At 35.7% G+C, this 13575-nt stretch overlaps 1 protein-coding gene and 1 long non-coding RNA gene across 3 annotated transcripts in view; one reads left to right on the top strand and one right to left on the bottom strand.

Moving 5' to 3' along the window:
• Nucleotides 1-2224: 2224 nt before the first annotated feature.
• On the bottom strand, nucleotides 2225-12772 carry Clamp (Chromatin-linked adaptor for MSL proteins). Of its 2 annotated transcripts, none has more exons than XM_073967327.1 (7): nucleotides 12114-12772; nucleotides 10326-10518; nucleotides 10048-10251; nucleotides 9006-9985; nucleotides 8727-8912; nucleotides 7618-8660; nucleotides 2225-3300 (listed from the first exon to the last, which is right to left on the bottom strand). In XM_073967327.1, exons 2-6 carry the CDS (start codon nucleotides 10485-10487, stop codon nucleotides 8183-8185), a joined length of 2010 nt encoding a protein of 669 aa, XP_073823428.1. In that variant the 5' UTR covers nucleotides 10488-10518; nucleotides 12114-12772; the 3' UTR covers nucleotides 2225-3300; nucleotides 7618-8182. The 2 variants fall into 2 exon arrangements, with proteins under 2 accessions (XP_073823428.1, XP_073823429.1); XM_073967328.1 differs by having other exon boundaries at nucleotides 12638-12747.
• The window catches only part of LOC141393820 (uncharacterized), an 80833-nt gene continuing 77784 nt past the window's right edge, over nucleotides 10527-13575 (top strand). Inside the window, exon 1 of the long non-coding RNA XR_012410197.1 lies at nucleotides 10527-10937. This is a non-coding gene — a long non-coding RNA (uncharacterized lncRNA). The remainder of the gene's footprint in view (nucleotides 10938-13575) is intronic.

Raw genomic sequence — 13575 nt, 5'->3', positions numbered from 1 at the left:
GTCCAAAAACATTTCATTTTATCCAAAAATATTTAATTTGTATAAAATACAATCACAAGTCGCGTGTTCTAAAAGGGTAAACCTTGGCTTCAGCTATGTTAAATTTTCAAAAATATTGGTGATATACCCTCGTTAGCATAAATGCTGAGGGTATAAAAATGACTATTTCTTCCACAAAATTGTTTGTCCATTCCGACCCCCGTATGTCTGACCATTACCAAAATCAATAGACTTTTATTTATTTTTATTTAATTTGTGTAACAAAAAGCCTACATTACATACCTTAGGTCTCAATAAACAACTTTCTAGAACATACGAACTCTGTAGAAACGGTTCTTAATGACCAAATCAACAATTGCGATTTTTATTCTCTTATCTCGGTTTCTGCTCCATAGATGCTAAACCGTTGAAAATTCAAGAAAAGAACTAACCGCATTAATTTGGCATACATATCAGTAAACAACTTTCTGGAACATACGAACTTTCTATGAACGCTCCTTAATGGTGAAAATAGCGAAAAACTTTGAATTTTCAACGGTTTAGTATCTATGGAGCAGAAACTGATAAAAGAGGATAAAAATCGCAATTGTATGCTATTTTGACCATTAAGAACCGTTTCTACAGAGTTCGTATCTTCTAGAAATTTGTTTATGATAATTTCAAAACGATCGTATAACAGAACTTAAACGGCTTCAAAAATATTGAACTTTTGTGGAGGAGATACCCGAAGTAGTGGATCGATAAAATAAATAGCCACTGCATACGGTTTATTTTTTAAATCCATTTCCAAACAATACTTGAAGAACCCCCGCCGTTTTCTTTTAAAATACACGTTTGGAAAATTCCTTTAAAAAATTAAAAATCCAACTTATAAAAAATCTTTAAAAAATCCATGTCTATAAAATTGTTTATGTAATCCAGCTTATAAAATATCTTTATGAATTCCATGTTTATAAAAAGGCTTTTAAAAATCCACGTTTAAGAATGTCTTTTAAAAATCCACGTCAAAAAAATTATTTTAAAAATCAATGTTTTTTACAAATCCACATTAAAAAAATCTATTAAAAATCCACGTTTAAAAAAGAGCTTTTAAAAATCCTCGTTTAAAAAAAAAATTTAAAATCCACATTAAAAAAAATCTTTTTAAAATGCACGTTAATTTTTTTTTTTAAATCCACATTTAAAAAAAATTTCTTTTAAAAATCCACGTTAAAAAACTTTCTTTTAAAAATCCACCTTTAAAAAAGTCTTTAAAAAATCCACGTTAAAAACATTCTTTTAAAAATCTACGTTAAAAACATTCTATTAAAAATCCACGTTAAAAACATTCTTTTAAAAATCCACGTTTTAAAAAATTTTTAAAAATCCACGTTTAAAAAAAATTTCTATTAAAAATCCAAGTTCAAGAAATATCTTTTAAACAAATTTTTAAGAACTTCAGGATCAATTTTTTTAAATCCAAGTTAAAAAAAAACACGTTTGAAAAAAAGTTCTTCAAAAATCCTCGTTTAAAAAATATTCTTTAAAAATCCACGTTTAAAAAATTTCTCAAAAAGATCCACGTTTAAAAAATTTCTCAAAAAGATCCACGTTTAAAAAATTTTCCTTAGAAAATCCACGTTTAAAAAATATTCTTTAAAAAATCCACGTTTGAAAAAATATTCTTTAAAAAATCCACGTTTGAAAAAATATTCTTTAAAAATCCGCGTTTGAAAAAATATTCTTTAAACAATCCACGTTTGAAAAAATATTCTTTAAAAAATCCACGTTTGAAAAAATATTCTTTAAAAAATCCACTTTTGAAAAAATATTCTCTAAAAAATCCACGTTTAAAAAATTTCTTAAAAAAGACCACTCTTAAAAAATATTCTTTATAAAATCCACGTTTAAAAAAATATTCTTTAAAAAATCCATGTTTGAAAAAATATCTTTTAAAATCCACGTTAATTTTTTTAAATCCGCGTTTAAGAAAATTCTTTTAAAAATCCGCGTTTAAAAAATTTGTTAAAAAAATCCACGATTTTGGAAAAATATACTTTAAAAAATTTACGTTTTTTGAAAAAATCTTAAAAAATTCTGTACAAAATTCACGTTAGAAAAAATATTCAAAAACACCACATTTGAAAAAAAAAATCTTTTTCAAATCGCCCTTGACTGCATGCAGATATATTTTTTGAAAATAAAAGAGTGTTTTTTAATATTTTTATTTAAAATTTTATTCAAATTTATTTTTTATTAAATTTAAGAATTTTTATTTTTTTATTTACAATGCCTTATAATAATTTGTTTGCAAATATGCGATATTATGTTATTATAAATAGTTATTGTTATACAAAAAATCGTTGCTTAATATTAAAAATATGTTTAATTAGTTTCAATTTTTTAATAATTAAGTATTGTAATTTTCTAGGTTCTTTGTTTTTATTTTTATTAACCAAACAAAAAATAAACAAATATATTGCTTTGTTTCTGTTTTTGGGAGGTTAATATCAATTTGTGTTGCAAAATGACACATTTATCCCCATATAGTATTTTATATCAATGAAAGTTAGTTATAGTCAAAATTCAATTGCCTCTCATTTAAACTAAAATAAGCAAAAAAACATCATCAATGGGAAAATGGAAAAATATGATTTTCTAAGAAAATTTTATTTAAATATTTTTTATTGTAGAATAAAGAAAAAAGTTATATATGTACAGAATTGTTGGTTGGTTTGTTACTTAAACTTGTTATTGAAGTTATTCATGACATATGCTTATGATCTATGACGATAATAATAATAGTTATTGTTTAGTACTTTAATTGTAACTAAGTTTTTGTAAAGTGTGGTGAATTGGGTCATTCACAAGCTTAATAAGTATATGGGGGGAGGGAGTTTTTTTGTATACATTTTTTGCTGGGGGTTGGTTGTTTTTAAGTTGTCAAGCAACAATACTCTTTCTTACATTAAAAAAATATTAAAAGTTTTCAATTTGTAAGGATTTGAAAACTTTGATGAAAGTATAAAACGAAGCTATGCTTAATTATTAAAGGAAACTGTTAATAAAGTATGGGTGATTTTAGCAGTCCACTAACGATAATAACTAATTCTGCTAAAAAAAATATTAAACTATTTTAAGTAATTCAATAGTTGTTGTAGAAAAATATGACAGATTCAGTTTGGTTTTTATATACACTTAAATTACAACCAATCAGTAAGGAAATAGATAAATGGGAATATTCAAAAAAAAACAGCACCAAATTTTCTAAAAAGAAGGACAACATTGGCCGTTTTCTTTTACATCTAGGGAGGGAGGAATCTGTAAATAAAAGAGGAAAGAATTATTGATTAAAAATTTGTAAAAATACGGGTGTATTCGGCATTGAAAATTGTGGTCTAAGACCTTTTCCAATGAAAATGGTGCTTCCTAAATCTCTTTGCTATGGAAAGTGTGCTTCTTAAGAATCTTTAAAAACAAAAGGGTATTTGTTATAACCATTTCCAGCGGAAAGGATGCCTCTTCAGAACATTACTTTTTGTCAAAGGAGAGGGTATTCCTAAGAGTACTTCCTTTCAAATGTCAGGGTACTTCTTAAGACCCTTTTTAAAGGACAGGTTGCTTCTTAAGTTCCTTTCCATTGGAAAGGGCGCTTCTTAAGACCCTTCCCAATGGAAAGGTTGCTTCTTAAGTTCCTTTCCAATGGAAAGGGCGCTTCTTAAGGGCCTTTCTATTGGAAAGGGCGCTTCTTAAGGGCCTTTCCAATGGAAAGGGTGCTTCTGAAGACCCTTTCCAATCAAAAGGGTGCTTTTTAAGACCCTTTCCAATCAAAAGGGTGCTTTTTAAGACCCTTTCCAATCAAAAGGGTGCTTTTTAAGACCCTTTCCAATGGAAAGGGTGCTTCTTAAGACCCTTCCCAATGAAAAGGTTGCTTCTTAAGTTCCTTTCCATTGGAAAGGGCGCTTCTTAAGACCCTTCCCAATGGAAAGGTTGCTTCTTAAGTTCCTTTCCATTGGAAAGGGTGCTTCTTAGGACGCTTGCCAATGGAAAGGGTGCTTCTTAGGACGCTTGCCAATGGAAAGGGTGCTTCTTAGGACGCTTTCCAATGGAAAGGTTGCTTCTTAAGACCCTTTCCAATGAAAAGGGTGCTTCTTAAGACCCTTTCCAATGAAAAGGTTGCTTCTTAAGACCCTTCCAAATGGAAAGGATGCTTCTTAAGACCCTTCCAAATAGAAAGATTGCTCCTTAAGTTCCTTTCCAATGGGAAGGGTGCTTCTTAACACCTTTTCTAATGGAAAGTGTGCTTCTTAAGACCCCATCCAATGGGAAGGGTGCTTCTTAAGACCCCTTCCAACGGAAAGGGTGCTTTTTAAGAACCTTTCCAATGGAAGGTTGCTCTTTAAGACCCTGTCCAATGGAAAGGGTGCCTCTGAAGACCCTTTCCAATGGAAAGAGTGCTTTTAAGACCCTTTCCAATGGAAAGGGACCTTCGTAAGACCATTTCTATTGGAAAGGGTGCTTTTTAAGAACCTTTCCAATGGAAAGGGTGCTTCTTAAGACCCTTTCCAATGAAAAGGTTGCTTCTTAAGATCCTTCCAAATGGAAAGGTTCCTTCTTAAGTTCCTTTCCAATGGGAAGGGTGCTTCGTAACACCTTTTCTATTGTAAAGTGTGCTTCTTAAGAACCTTTCCAATGGAACGGGTGCTTCTTAAGAACCTTTTCAATGGAAAGGGTGCTTCTTAAGAACCTTTCCAATGGAAAGGGTGCTTCTTAAGAACCTTTCCAATGGAAAGGGTGCTTCTTAAGAACCTTTCCAATGGAAAGGGTGCTTCTTAAAAACCTTTTCAATGGAAAGGGTGCTTCTTAAGAACCTTTCCAATGGAAAGGGTGCTTCTTAAGAACCTTTCCAATGGAAAGGGTGCTTCTTAAGAACCTTTCCAATGGAAAGGGTGCTTCTTAAGAACCTTTCCAATGGAAAGGATGCGTCTTAAGAACCATTCCAATGGAAAGGGTGCTTCTTAAGAACCTTTCCAATGGAAAGGGTGCTTCTTAAGAACCTTTCCAATGGAAAGGGTGCTTCTTAAGAACCTTTCCAATGGAAAGGGTGCTTCTTAAGAACCTTTCCAATGGAAAGGGTGCTTCTTAAGAACCTTTCCAATGGAAAGGGTGCTTCTTAAGAACCTTTCCAATGGAAAGGGTGCTTCTTAAGAACCTTTCCAATGGAAAGGGTGCTTCTTAAGAACCTTTCCAATGGAAAGGGTGCTTCTTAAGAACCTTTCCAATGGAAAGGGTGCTTCTTAAGAACCTTTCCAATGGAAAGGGTGCTTCTTAAGAACCTTTCCAATGGAAAGGGTGCTTCTTAAGAACCTTTCCAATGGAAAGGGTGCTTCTTAAGAACCTTTCCAATGGAAAGGGTGCTTCTTAAGAACCTTTCCAATGGAAAGGGTGCTTCTTAAGAACCTTTCCAATGGAAAGGGTGCTTCTTAAGAACCTTTCCAATGGAAAGGGTGCTTCTTAAGAACCTTTCCAATGGAAAGGGTGCTTCTTAAGAACCTTTCCAATGGGAAGGATGCGTCTTAAGAACCATTCCAATGGAAAGGGTGCTTCTTAAGAACCTTTCCAATGGAATGGGTGCTTCTTAAGAACCTTTCCAATGGAAAGGGTGCTTCTTAAGAACCTTTCCAATGGAAAGGGTGCTTCTTAAGAACCTTTCCAATGGAAAGGGTGCTTCTTAAGAACCTTTCCAATGCAAAGGATGCTTGTTAAGACCCTTTCCAATGCAAAGGATGCTTGTTAAGACCCTTTCCAATGAAAAGGTTGCTTCTTAAGATCCTTCCAAATGGAAAGGTTCCTTCTTAAGTTCCTTTCCAATGGGAAGGGTGCTTCGTAACACCTTTTCTATTGTAAAGTGTGCTTCTTAACACCTTTTCTATTGGAAAGTGTGCTTCTTAACACCTTTTCTATTGGAAAGTGTGCTTCTTAAGAACCTTTCCAATGGAAAGGGTGCTTCTTAAGAACCTTTTCAATGGAAAGGGTGCTTCTTAAGAACCTTTCCAATAGAAATGGTGCTTCCTAAGAACCTTTCCAATGGAAATGGTGCTTCTTAAGAACCTTTCCAATGGAAAGGGTGCTTCTTAAGAACCTTTCCAATGGAAAGGGTGCTTCTTAAGAACCTTTCCAATGGAAAGGGTGCTTCTTAAGAACCTTTCCAATGGAAAGGGTGCTTCTTAAGAACCTTTCCAATGGAAAGGGTGCTTCTTAAGAACCTTTCCAATGGAAAGGGTGCTTCTTAAGAACCTTTCCAATGGAAAGGGTGCTTCTTAAGAACCTTTCCAATGGAAAGGGTGCTTCTTAAGACCCCTTCCAATGGAAGGGTGCTCCTTAAGACCCCTTCCAATGGAAGGGTGCTCCTTAAGACCCCTTCCAATGGAAAGGGTGCTTCTTAAGAACCTTTCCAATGGAAAGGGTGCTTCTTAATAACCTTTCCAATGGAAAGGGTGCTTCTTAAGAACCTTTCCAATGGAAAGGGTGCTTCTTAAGAACCTTTCCAATGGAAAGGGTGCTTCTTAAGAACCTTTCCAATGGAAAGGGTGCTTCTTAAGAACCTTTCCAATGGAAGGGGTGCTTCTTAAGAACCTTTCCAATGGAAGGGGTGCTTCTTAAGAACCTTTCCAATGGAAAGGGTGCTTCTTAAGAACCTTTCTAATGGAAAGGGTGCTTCTTAAGAACCTTTCCAATGGAAAGGGTGCTTCTTAAGAACCTTTCCAATGGAATGGGTGCTTCTTGAGAACCTTTCCAATGGAAAGGGTGCTTCTTAAGAACCTTTCTAATGGAAGGGTGCTTCTTAAGAACCTTTCTAATGGAAGGGTGCCTCTTAAGACACTTTTCAATGGAAGGGTGCTTCTTAAGACCCTTTCCGATGGAAACGGTGCTTCTTAAGACCCTTTCCGATGGAAACGGTGCTTCTTAAGACCCTTTCCGATGGAAACGGTGCTTCTTAAGACCCTTTCCGATGGAAACGGTGCTTCTTAAGACACTTTTCAATGGAAGGGTGCTTCTTAAGACCCTTTCCAATGAAAAGGTTGCTTCTTAAGACCCTTCCAAATGGAAAGGTTCCTTCTTAAGTTCCTTTCCAATGGGAAGGGTGCTTCTTAACACCTTTTCTATTGGAAAGTGTGCTTCTTAAGAACCTTTCCAATGGAAGGGTGCTCCTTAAGACCCCTTCCAATGGAAAGGGTGCTTCTTAAGAACCTTTCCAATAGAAGGGTGCTCCTTAAGACCCCTTCCAATGGAAAGGGTGCTTCTTAAGAACCTTTCCAATGGAAAGGGTGCTTCTTAAGAACCTTTCCAATGGAAAGGTGCTTCTTAAGAACCTTTCCAATGGAAAGGGTGCTTCTTAAGAACCTTTCCAATGGAAGGGTGCTTCTTAAGACCCTTTTCAATGGAAGGGTGCTTCTTAAGAACCTTTCCAATGGAAAAGGTGCTTCTTAAGAACCTTTCCAGTGGAAAGCGTGCTTCTTAAGACCCTTTCCAATGGAAACGGTGCTTCTTGAATGTCCCCATATCTTTCAGTTTTGTTTTATACTTTATATTCTCTAAAAACAAAAAAAACATGAAAATAAAAACTTCTCCGCTTACCTATTCTTTTGAATTTGTCGAAACCCATTCACCAGCCAGTTGTTCTCAAAGATCAAAACTACATCAATTACCGCTTTGAAATTGGTGTCAATAGGGTACTAGCATGGCCCGAATTAATGGCTATTACTTCAGTTATGTTGGCTAAATTGGAATTCATATGATGATGTTGATAGTAAAGAGGGGCTGTAGAAGTCGTCGGCGGCGGTTGAGCAGTATGCGAAAGTGATGTTTGATAGCTGTGCTGTTGTTGTTGATGATGATGATGATGCAGATAGGAGGCAGTTGTTGGTAGCGTAGAATGGTGTAATGTTGACGATACTGCCTGAGCCGAAGATGTTGATGATGATACTAATGTGGTCAAAGATGTTGCAGAGCTGTTGCTTCTATTGTGTAGAGAATAAGTTTGCTCTGCCTGTTGTTGATGATGATGCTGGTGATGTTGATATGTTGTATAAATGCTTCCGCCGCCGCTGTTGCTTGGTCCTACAGTTGCTGCTGTGGTTGTTCCTCCGGTGACTGTTGTTGTTGTTGCTGCTGCTGTAACTACACCTCTATTGGGGCTTGTCTATAAACCAGTTATAACCACCTCATGTTGAGCATCATCATCCATATCAGGCATTTCTTGTTTATGAATCATTTGATCGGAGGAAGAATCATGCTGCTGTTGTTGCTGTTGAGAGCCGGGAACTTGTGCAGGTTGACGTGGTGCCGTTTGACCATATTTTTCATGAATGCCACGATGCCGTTTCAGGGCAAAACGATCAGCAAAGGCAGCTAAACAAATATCACATTTAAATGGCTTTTCTCCTGAATGAACCTTGGCATGATTTTTAAGATGTGCCGCCTGTGAAAATGCTGTACCACAAATATCACATTTATATGGTTTTTCACCAGTGTGTATGCGACGATGATTCCATAGGGTGGCGTGGCGGGCAAAACCTTTGTCACAAACCTCACAGACATACGGCCGTTCGCCACTGTGGGTACGTTCGTGATTTTTCAGATGGGGTGATTGAGAGAATTGCATACCGCAGGTTTGACATCTAGAAAGGAAAGGAGAGAGAATAGGATTAATGAATGTTCTCCAGGAGCTTGAAATTGAAACTTACTTGTAGGGCTTTTCTCCCGTGTGTATCCTTGCATGATTTTTCAAATACACTGCCTTGGCAAAGGCCAGTCCACAAATGGTACATTTGTAATTCTTTTCACCACTGTGTAGCTTCTTGTGGGACCAAAGGCTGGAGTAACGTGAAAATGTTCCGCCACAAATGTTGCAGGTGAATGGTTTGACATTCCTATAGGAAAAGGGTTGGAAAGAAGAAAGGGTCAGCAAAAAGTTTGTAGATTTTACATTTACGTTGTAACGCCAAATATTACACTTTTCTTACTCTGTCTTAACGGAGGCAACAGCCGCCTGTGCATTATTTTGTTTCGAGGCAGGTGCTCCTGTACCCACATACACCATACCCGAACCATTGCATTTATTGCATTTCGTAACCTTGGCTGAGGAACATTTCTTTTTGGGTGAACAATTTTCTCGTTTTGTAGTTGTGTTCGTACAGTTTGAGTTGGAGTTATTAATGGGGGCGGGTTGTTGGGTAGTAACCACTTGTATTTGTTGTTGCCCTTGGGCATTTGTGGATATTATTTGTACCGGCTGCTGGATCATGGGCGTACCACCTCCCCCACCACTTAATGAATCCATTGATGATTCCGAATTACCACTTGCCAACTCATTCATGCCAAATTTTATTTCACCATCCGGGGCTACAAATATTTGTGTGGGTTGAACTTGCAGGGCTGCCGCTGCTGCTGCTTGTTGTTGAGCTTGCTCATTTTGTAGGCAGGTATCACAGCGTGTTATTTTGGGTCCTTTACGTTTGATAGGTTGTAGTATTTGATTGCCACAGGTGGTACATTTGCTTTGTTCCAATTTTAGGCTTTTTGTTACGTTGTTTTGAGTCAAAACTTCTGCGGTAGTTTGTTGATGTTGTTGCTGCTGTTGTTGTGACTGTTGTTGTTGTTGCTGCTGCTGTTGTTGTTGGTGATGTTGTTGTTGTTGCTGCAACTGAGTTGTTTGTTGTTGTAAAACTGCTGTGGCCGGTTCTAATGCCTCTGTGGCTACAATTTGTATCTGACCCATTTGACCATTTTCAGTTATGATATTTTGTGTCTGAACCAAACCCTGGGCATTAACCAATTGTATAGTCTCAGTTTGAGCTTGATGTTGTTGATCTGTTCCATCTTGGGTATGGGTTCGTTTGTGATGATTCAGCAATGCTAAATGGCTAAACATCAGACCACAAACATCGCATTTGAAACTGATGTTGGAGATGGTGTTCTGTATGGGTGATATGGTTTGCAGGGACTACAATGAAAAGAAGGACATTATTAATTTAGAAGTGCTCAAAAGTAGCTCCACAAACTTACCGTTGCCAAAGGTTTATTTTGATTGACAATTTGTATACGTCCCTGGGGATCTAGGGTAGCTATACCAATGGTTCCTCCATGATTTAGCTGATTCAATTGCATACCATTTACCAAGGCATAGTTGTAGCCACCAACAGGTTGAGCTATGTAACAGGTTTTATTGTCATCGGTGGTCAGTTGTGCCAAATTTACGGTCGTATTACCCTAGATGATGAAAGGGAATCATTATTTTAGATTTGTTTAATTTAGAGGGAGCGCAGCGCGGTTGGCATACTTACATTTGTTGTGGTATAGTAGAATGTTGGCTGATCCTTCTGGCCTTCAATTTTTGGTTGCTTGAGAATGGTTCCATCTGCTGTCTGATACTGTATGGTGGTTGGTTGTACATTTGCTCCAAGAGCATTTGTAAATATTATATTTTTTGTCAGATCTTCCATCATTTGGAGATCTTAACGATGTAAGGTAAATAATCTGAAAAGAGAAGAAAGTGGAAATGTTAGCAAACCTTATATGGTAATGGGTGAAATTAAATATTATAACACTGTGGTGGAACAATAGTTTGAATTTAAAAATATTTTTCTTAAAATCACTTTATCCATGATTTTTTTCTGCATTGAAATGTTTTCGATTTCGTATACCCATGACTTTATTTTCTAGTGTACTTAAAAAAAGAAAAAAAATAAATAAATGGAGAGAACTGTTGATAGAATAAATCATTATTTATATAAAATATTTGTGTGTAATTCATTTGGAAATTAACTACACTTCAATTAGTGATCCCAGACAAAAATTGGTATACAAAGAAAATATTTAATATAAAAGCAAGATGTTCCATGCTCCAAGAAAAAAGCCATGACAAGACAACGTGGAAATGCGGAAATGCAAGACGAGTAAGTCCACCATCACCTGAACAAGGCAATTGAACCACAGGTTACATTATGGATGAGCCTTTGGCGACCGTATTGCTGCAAAGGGTTTTAAGGCATAACTTGAGTGTAGGGCCCGGTCCCGGATCTTGATGATATATACCACAGATAGTCCTTGTGGCCCTGAGTAACATTTTGTCTTGCACAAGTCCATAGTTCCCGAGATATGTGCCTCTGAAATTCCGAAAATTCTATTGTTTCAAGGCCGAAAACTTAGAAAAATTTACAATTTAAAAGAAAATTTTGTTCCCATTCCCGAGATTTGCACCTGTCACCAGCCGAGGGCCGGCTATTTAGAAGGAATATAATTTAAAAGAAAATTTTGTTCCCGTTCTCGAGAATGTCATTGGTATTTGCGGACCTTTGGAAGGCACATATTTCCGGAAGTATGGACTTGTGCAAGACAAAATGTATATCATTACACTCAGGGCCACAAGGACTATCTGTGGTATATATATCAAGATCCGGGACCGGGCCCTAAACTCGTCTTGTTCCCTATCCAAAACGAACTGTCAATGCAATGCCCTCACACAGTTGACATATTGATCCCACGTTTTTTTAATTATTGTCCCGCTGAATCTAATTTCACCATAATCATTTATTCTCTTAAAGCCTCTCCTTATAAATAATACATTTATTTAATTTCTTTTCCCAAAGAAATCATTTTGTTACACTAAGCTGTCAAATAATAATGTAAACAAATCACTCGAACTATCTGGCAACAACTTGACAGAACAATGAAAGGAAAATACCACTGAATTGATAACACGCGCGCTTTTTTCTCCATCAAAGCGAATGAGAGGAAAAGAGAGAACTACATATCCTGACAAACGAAATGAAAGAGATGACATGCAACTTGACATTCTGTTGGTAAAAGCCGATGACAAAAATGAGATGACGAAGCGAACAAGAAAATCACGAAGGCGATGCATGAAAAAACGAGAACGAATGAAAAAAAGATGAAATAAAAAACTTTGTTTTGATTTTTTGACAGGTAACTTTTCTTTGGAAGGGAAACTTGCAACAGGATAGAATTTGTTAGGCACTTAAATTAAATGTAATTTATAACACACTAACTACATTTAACGCACTTCTACTTAATCCTTGGAAATACTGTACAAAAAATTGTCGTCACTTTACCTTTGATTTTTATGCAATACACACGGCAGTGGTAGGTAGGGTAGCCTCGTTAGCTTGCTACGCGACAACCCACCAAGCAATAGCAACAAATTTCCAAAATAAATTCCTTTAGTTTTTACTTTCTCCGGTAAGTTTTGTTTTGATGATTTTTTATTGTTGTTTTTCTTCTCCTGTTCACATTAGCGGTTTATTATTGTTTGTTTCTTTTTCTAACAAATTTGAAAATACCAAACATGAGATGCCAATAAATTCCGACGTTTCACATCAATTTTCGCTGCTCTACTACTACGTTCTTCTTTTCACACACACCTACTAACCCCAACTCGGTTTGTGTGATTGTCGGTCTTCTTCTTCTGTTCGCGAATGTATTTCTTTTTTCACCACACACAAGCCAGACAGAGAAAAAATATGGCGACGACTTGGTAAAAAGGTATTTTTTCTACTTTGCGGAATGAAGAGCAACAATAAACGGTGTTTCTTTTATAATTGTTCTTCTATTTATTAAATAGGTAAATTATTTTAACCTTCTACTTTGTTTAAAATTCACTGTGTTTTATCTATTTATTAATAATTTTTCATAATCTTTTTTTAATGACTTCGTTTTCGCTTTCACTCCTTTGCGCTATTAAAACGAGACTGAATGACAATTTCGTCTCTCTTCATTGAATTCTGGTCGTGGAAAAGAGAGACAGCTAGTCGTTTTTGATTAAAGAAAAGAACGCAGTTAATGGGAGTGCGAGTGAGACGGAATGAGTTATGCTGAAAAGGTAATTTATTAGAGTGATGGAATTTATAGCAATTTACTAAAGAAAATATAAATTCTAATTATTTTTAGTTAAAATAATTGCAGTAATCTTTTGTGTATGAATAGTCTTTTCATCAATTAATAGCTTGGCAGATTTACTTGCAAGAATCTTTAAAAAATTTCATAAAATTACTTTAGTATATAACTCGATCTAATGCCAAGTTTACACTTGCGCTATAAAATCCACTGGATTTCACGAAATCCTGAAATACATCCCGGTGTTTACACTTATTTTTTTGTTGATTTCATACATATCACAATGATCAAGGTAGATGCATACGCGCAGCTGATCGAACATGAATTTTCAAAACAAGTTGTTGCAAATTGAATTAGTCATCAAAAATATACGACAATATAGAACTTTACAACTTTATTTCGAAAATTATCGTAAAACTATCTATATATCGTATTAATTGTGTATAGAACCCGTTCCCGTACTCCGAAATCTAGCAAGACTTACACTTCTCTTTAAACAAAAATAGCGCCGAATAACACCCTATTCTCCTGTTTTCTGCCATACAATTTTGACATAGTAGAAACTAGCAACATGTTCATTATCATCTAAATACGATAGCTGATACGTTGATTTGCTGCAGTTTTTGCAATTTCTGTCATTTTTTCGTTCCCGTATTTTTTACGAAATTTGTATGGGGAAGC

Source organism: Musca autumnalis, unplaced genomic scaffold (genome assembly GCF_047663935.1).
Source record: "Musca autumnalis isolate F117 unplaced genomic scaffold, ASM4766393v1 scaffold_2, whole genome shotgun sequence".
NCBI classification, from domain to species: Eukaryota; Metazoa; Arthropoda; class Insecta; order Diptera; family Muscidae; genus Musca; species Musca autumnalis.
Note: the sequence above shows the minus strand (reverse complement) of the source record. Positions and strands in the feature narration are given on the sequence as shown.

Coding starts and splice junctions, on each gene's coding strand:
- Clamp (XM_073967327.1), bottom strand. CDS start 10,487: ATGATGGAAGATCTGACAAAAAATATAATATTTACAAATGCTCTTGGA. Junction 8,913..9,005: donor GTTGCCTCCGTTAAGACAGA/GTAAGAAAAGTG, acceptor CTTTTCCTATAG/GAATGTCAAACCATTCACCT. Junction 8,661..8,726: donor ACGGGAGAAAAGCCCTACAA/GTAAGTTTCAAT, acceptor TTTCCTTTCTAG/ATGTCAAACCTGCGGTATGC.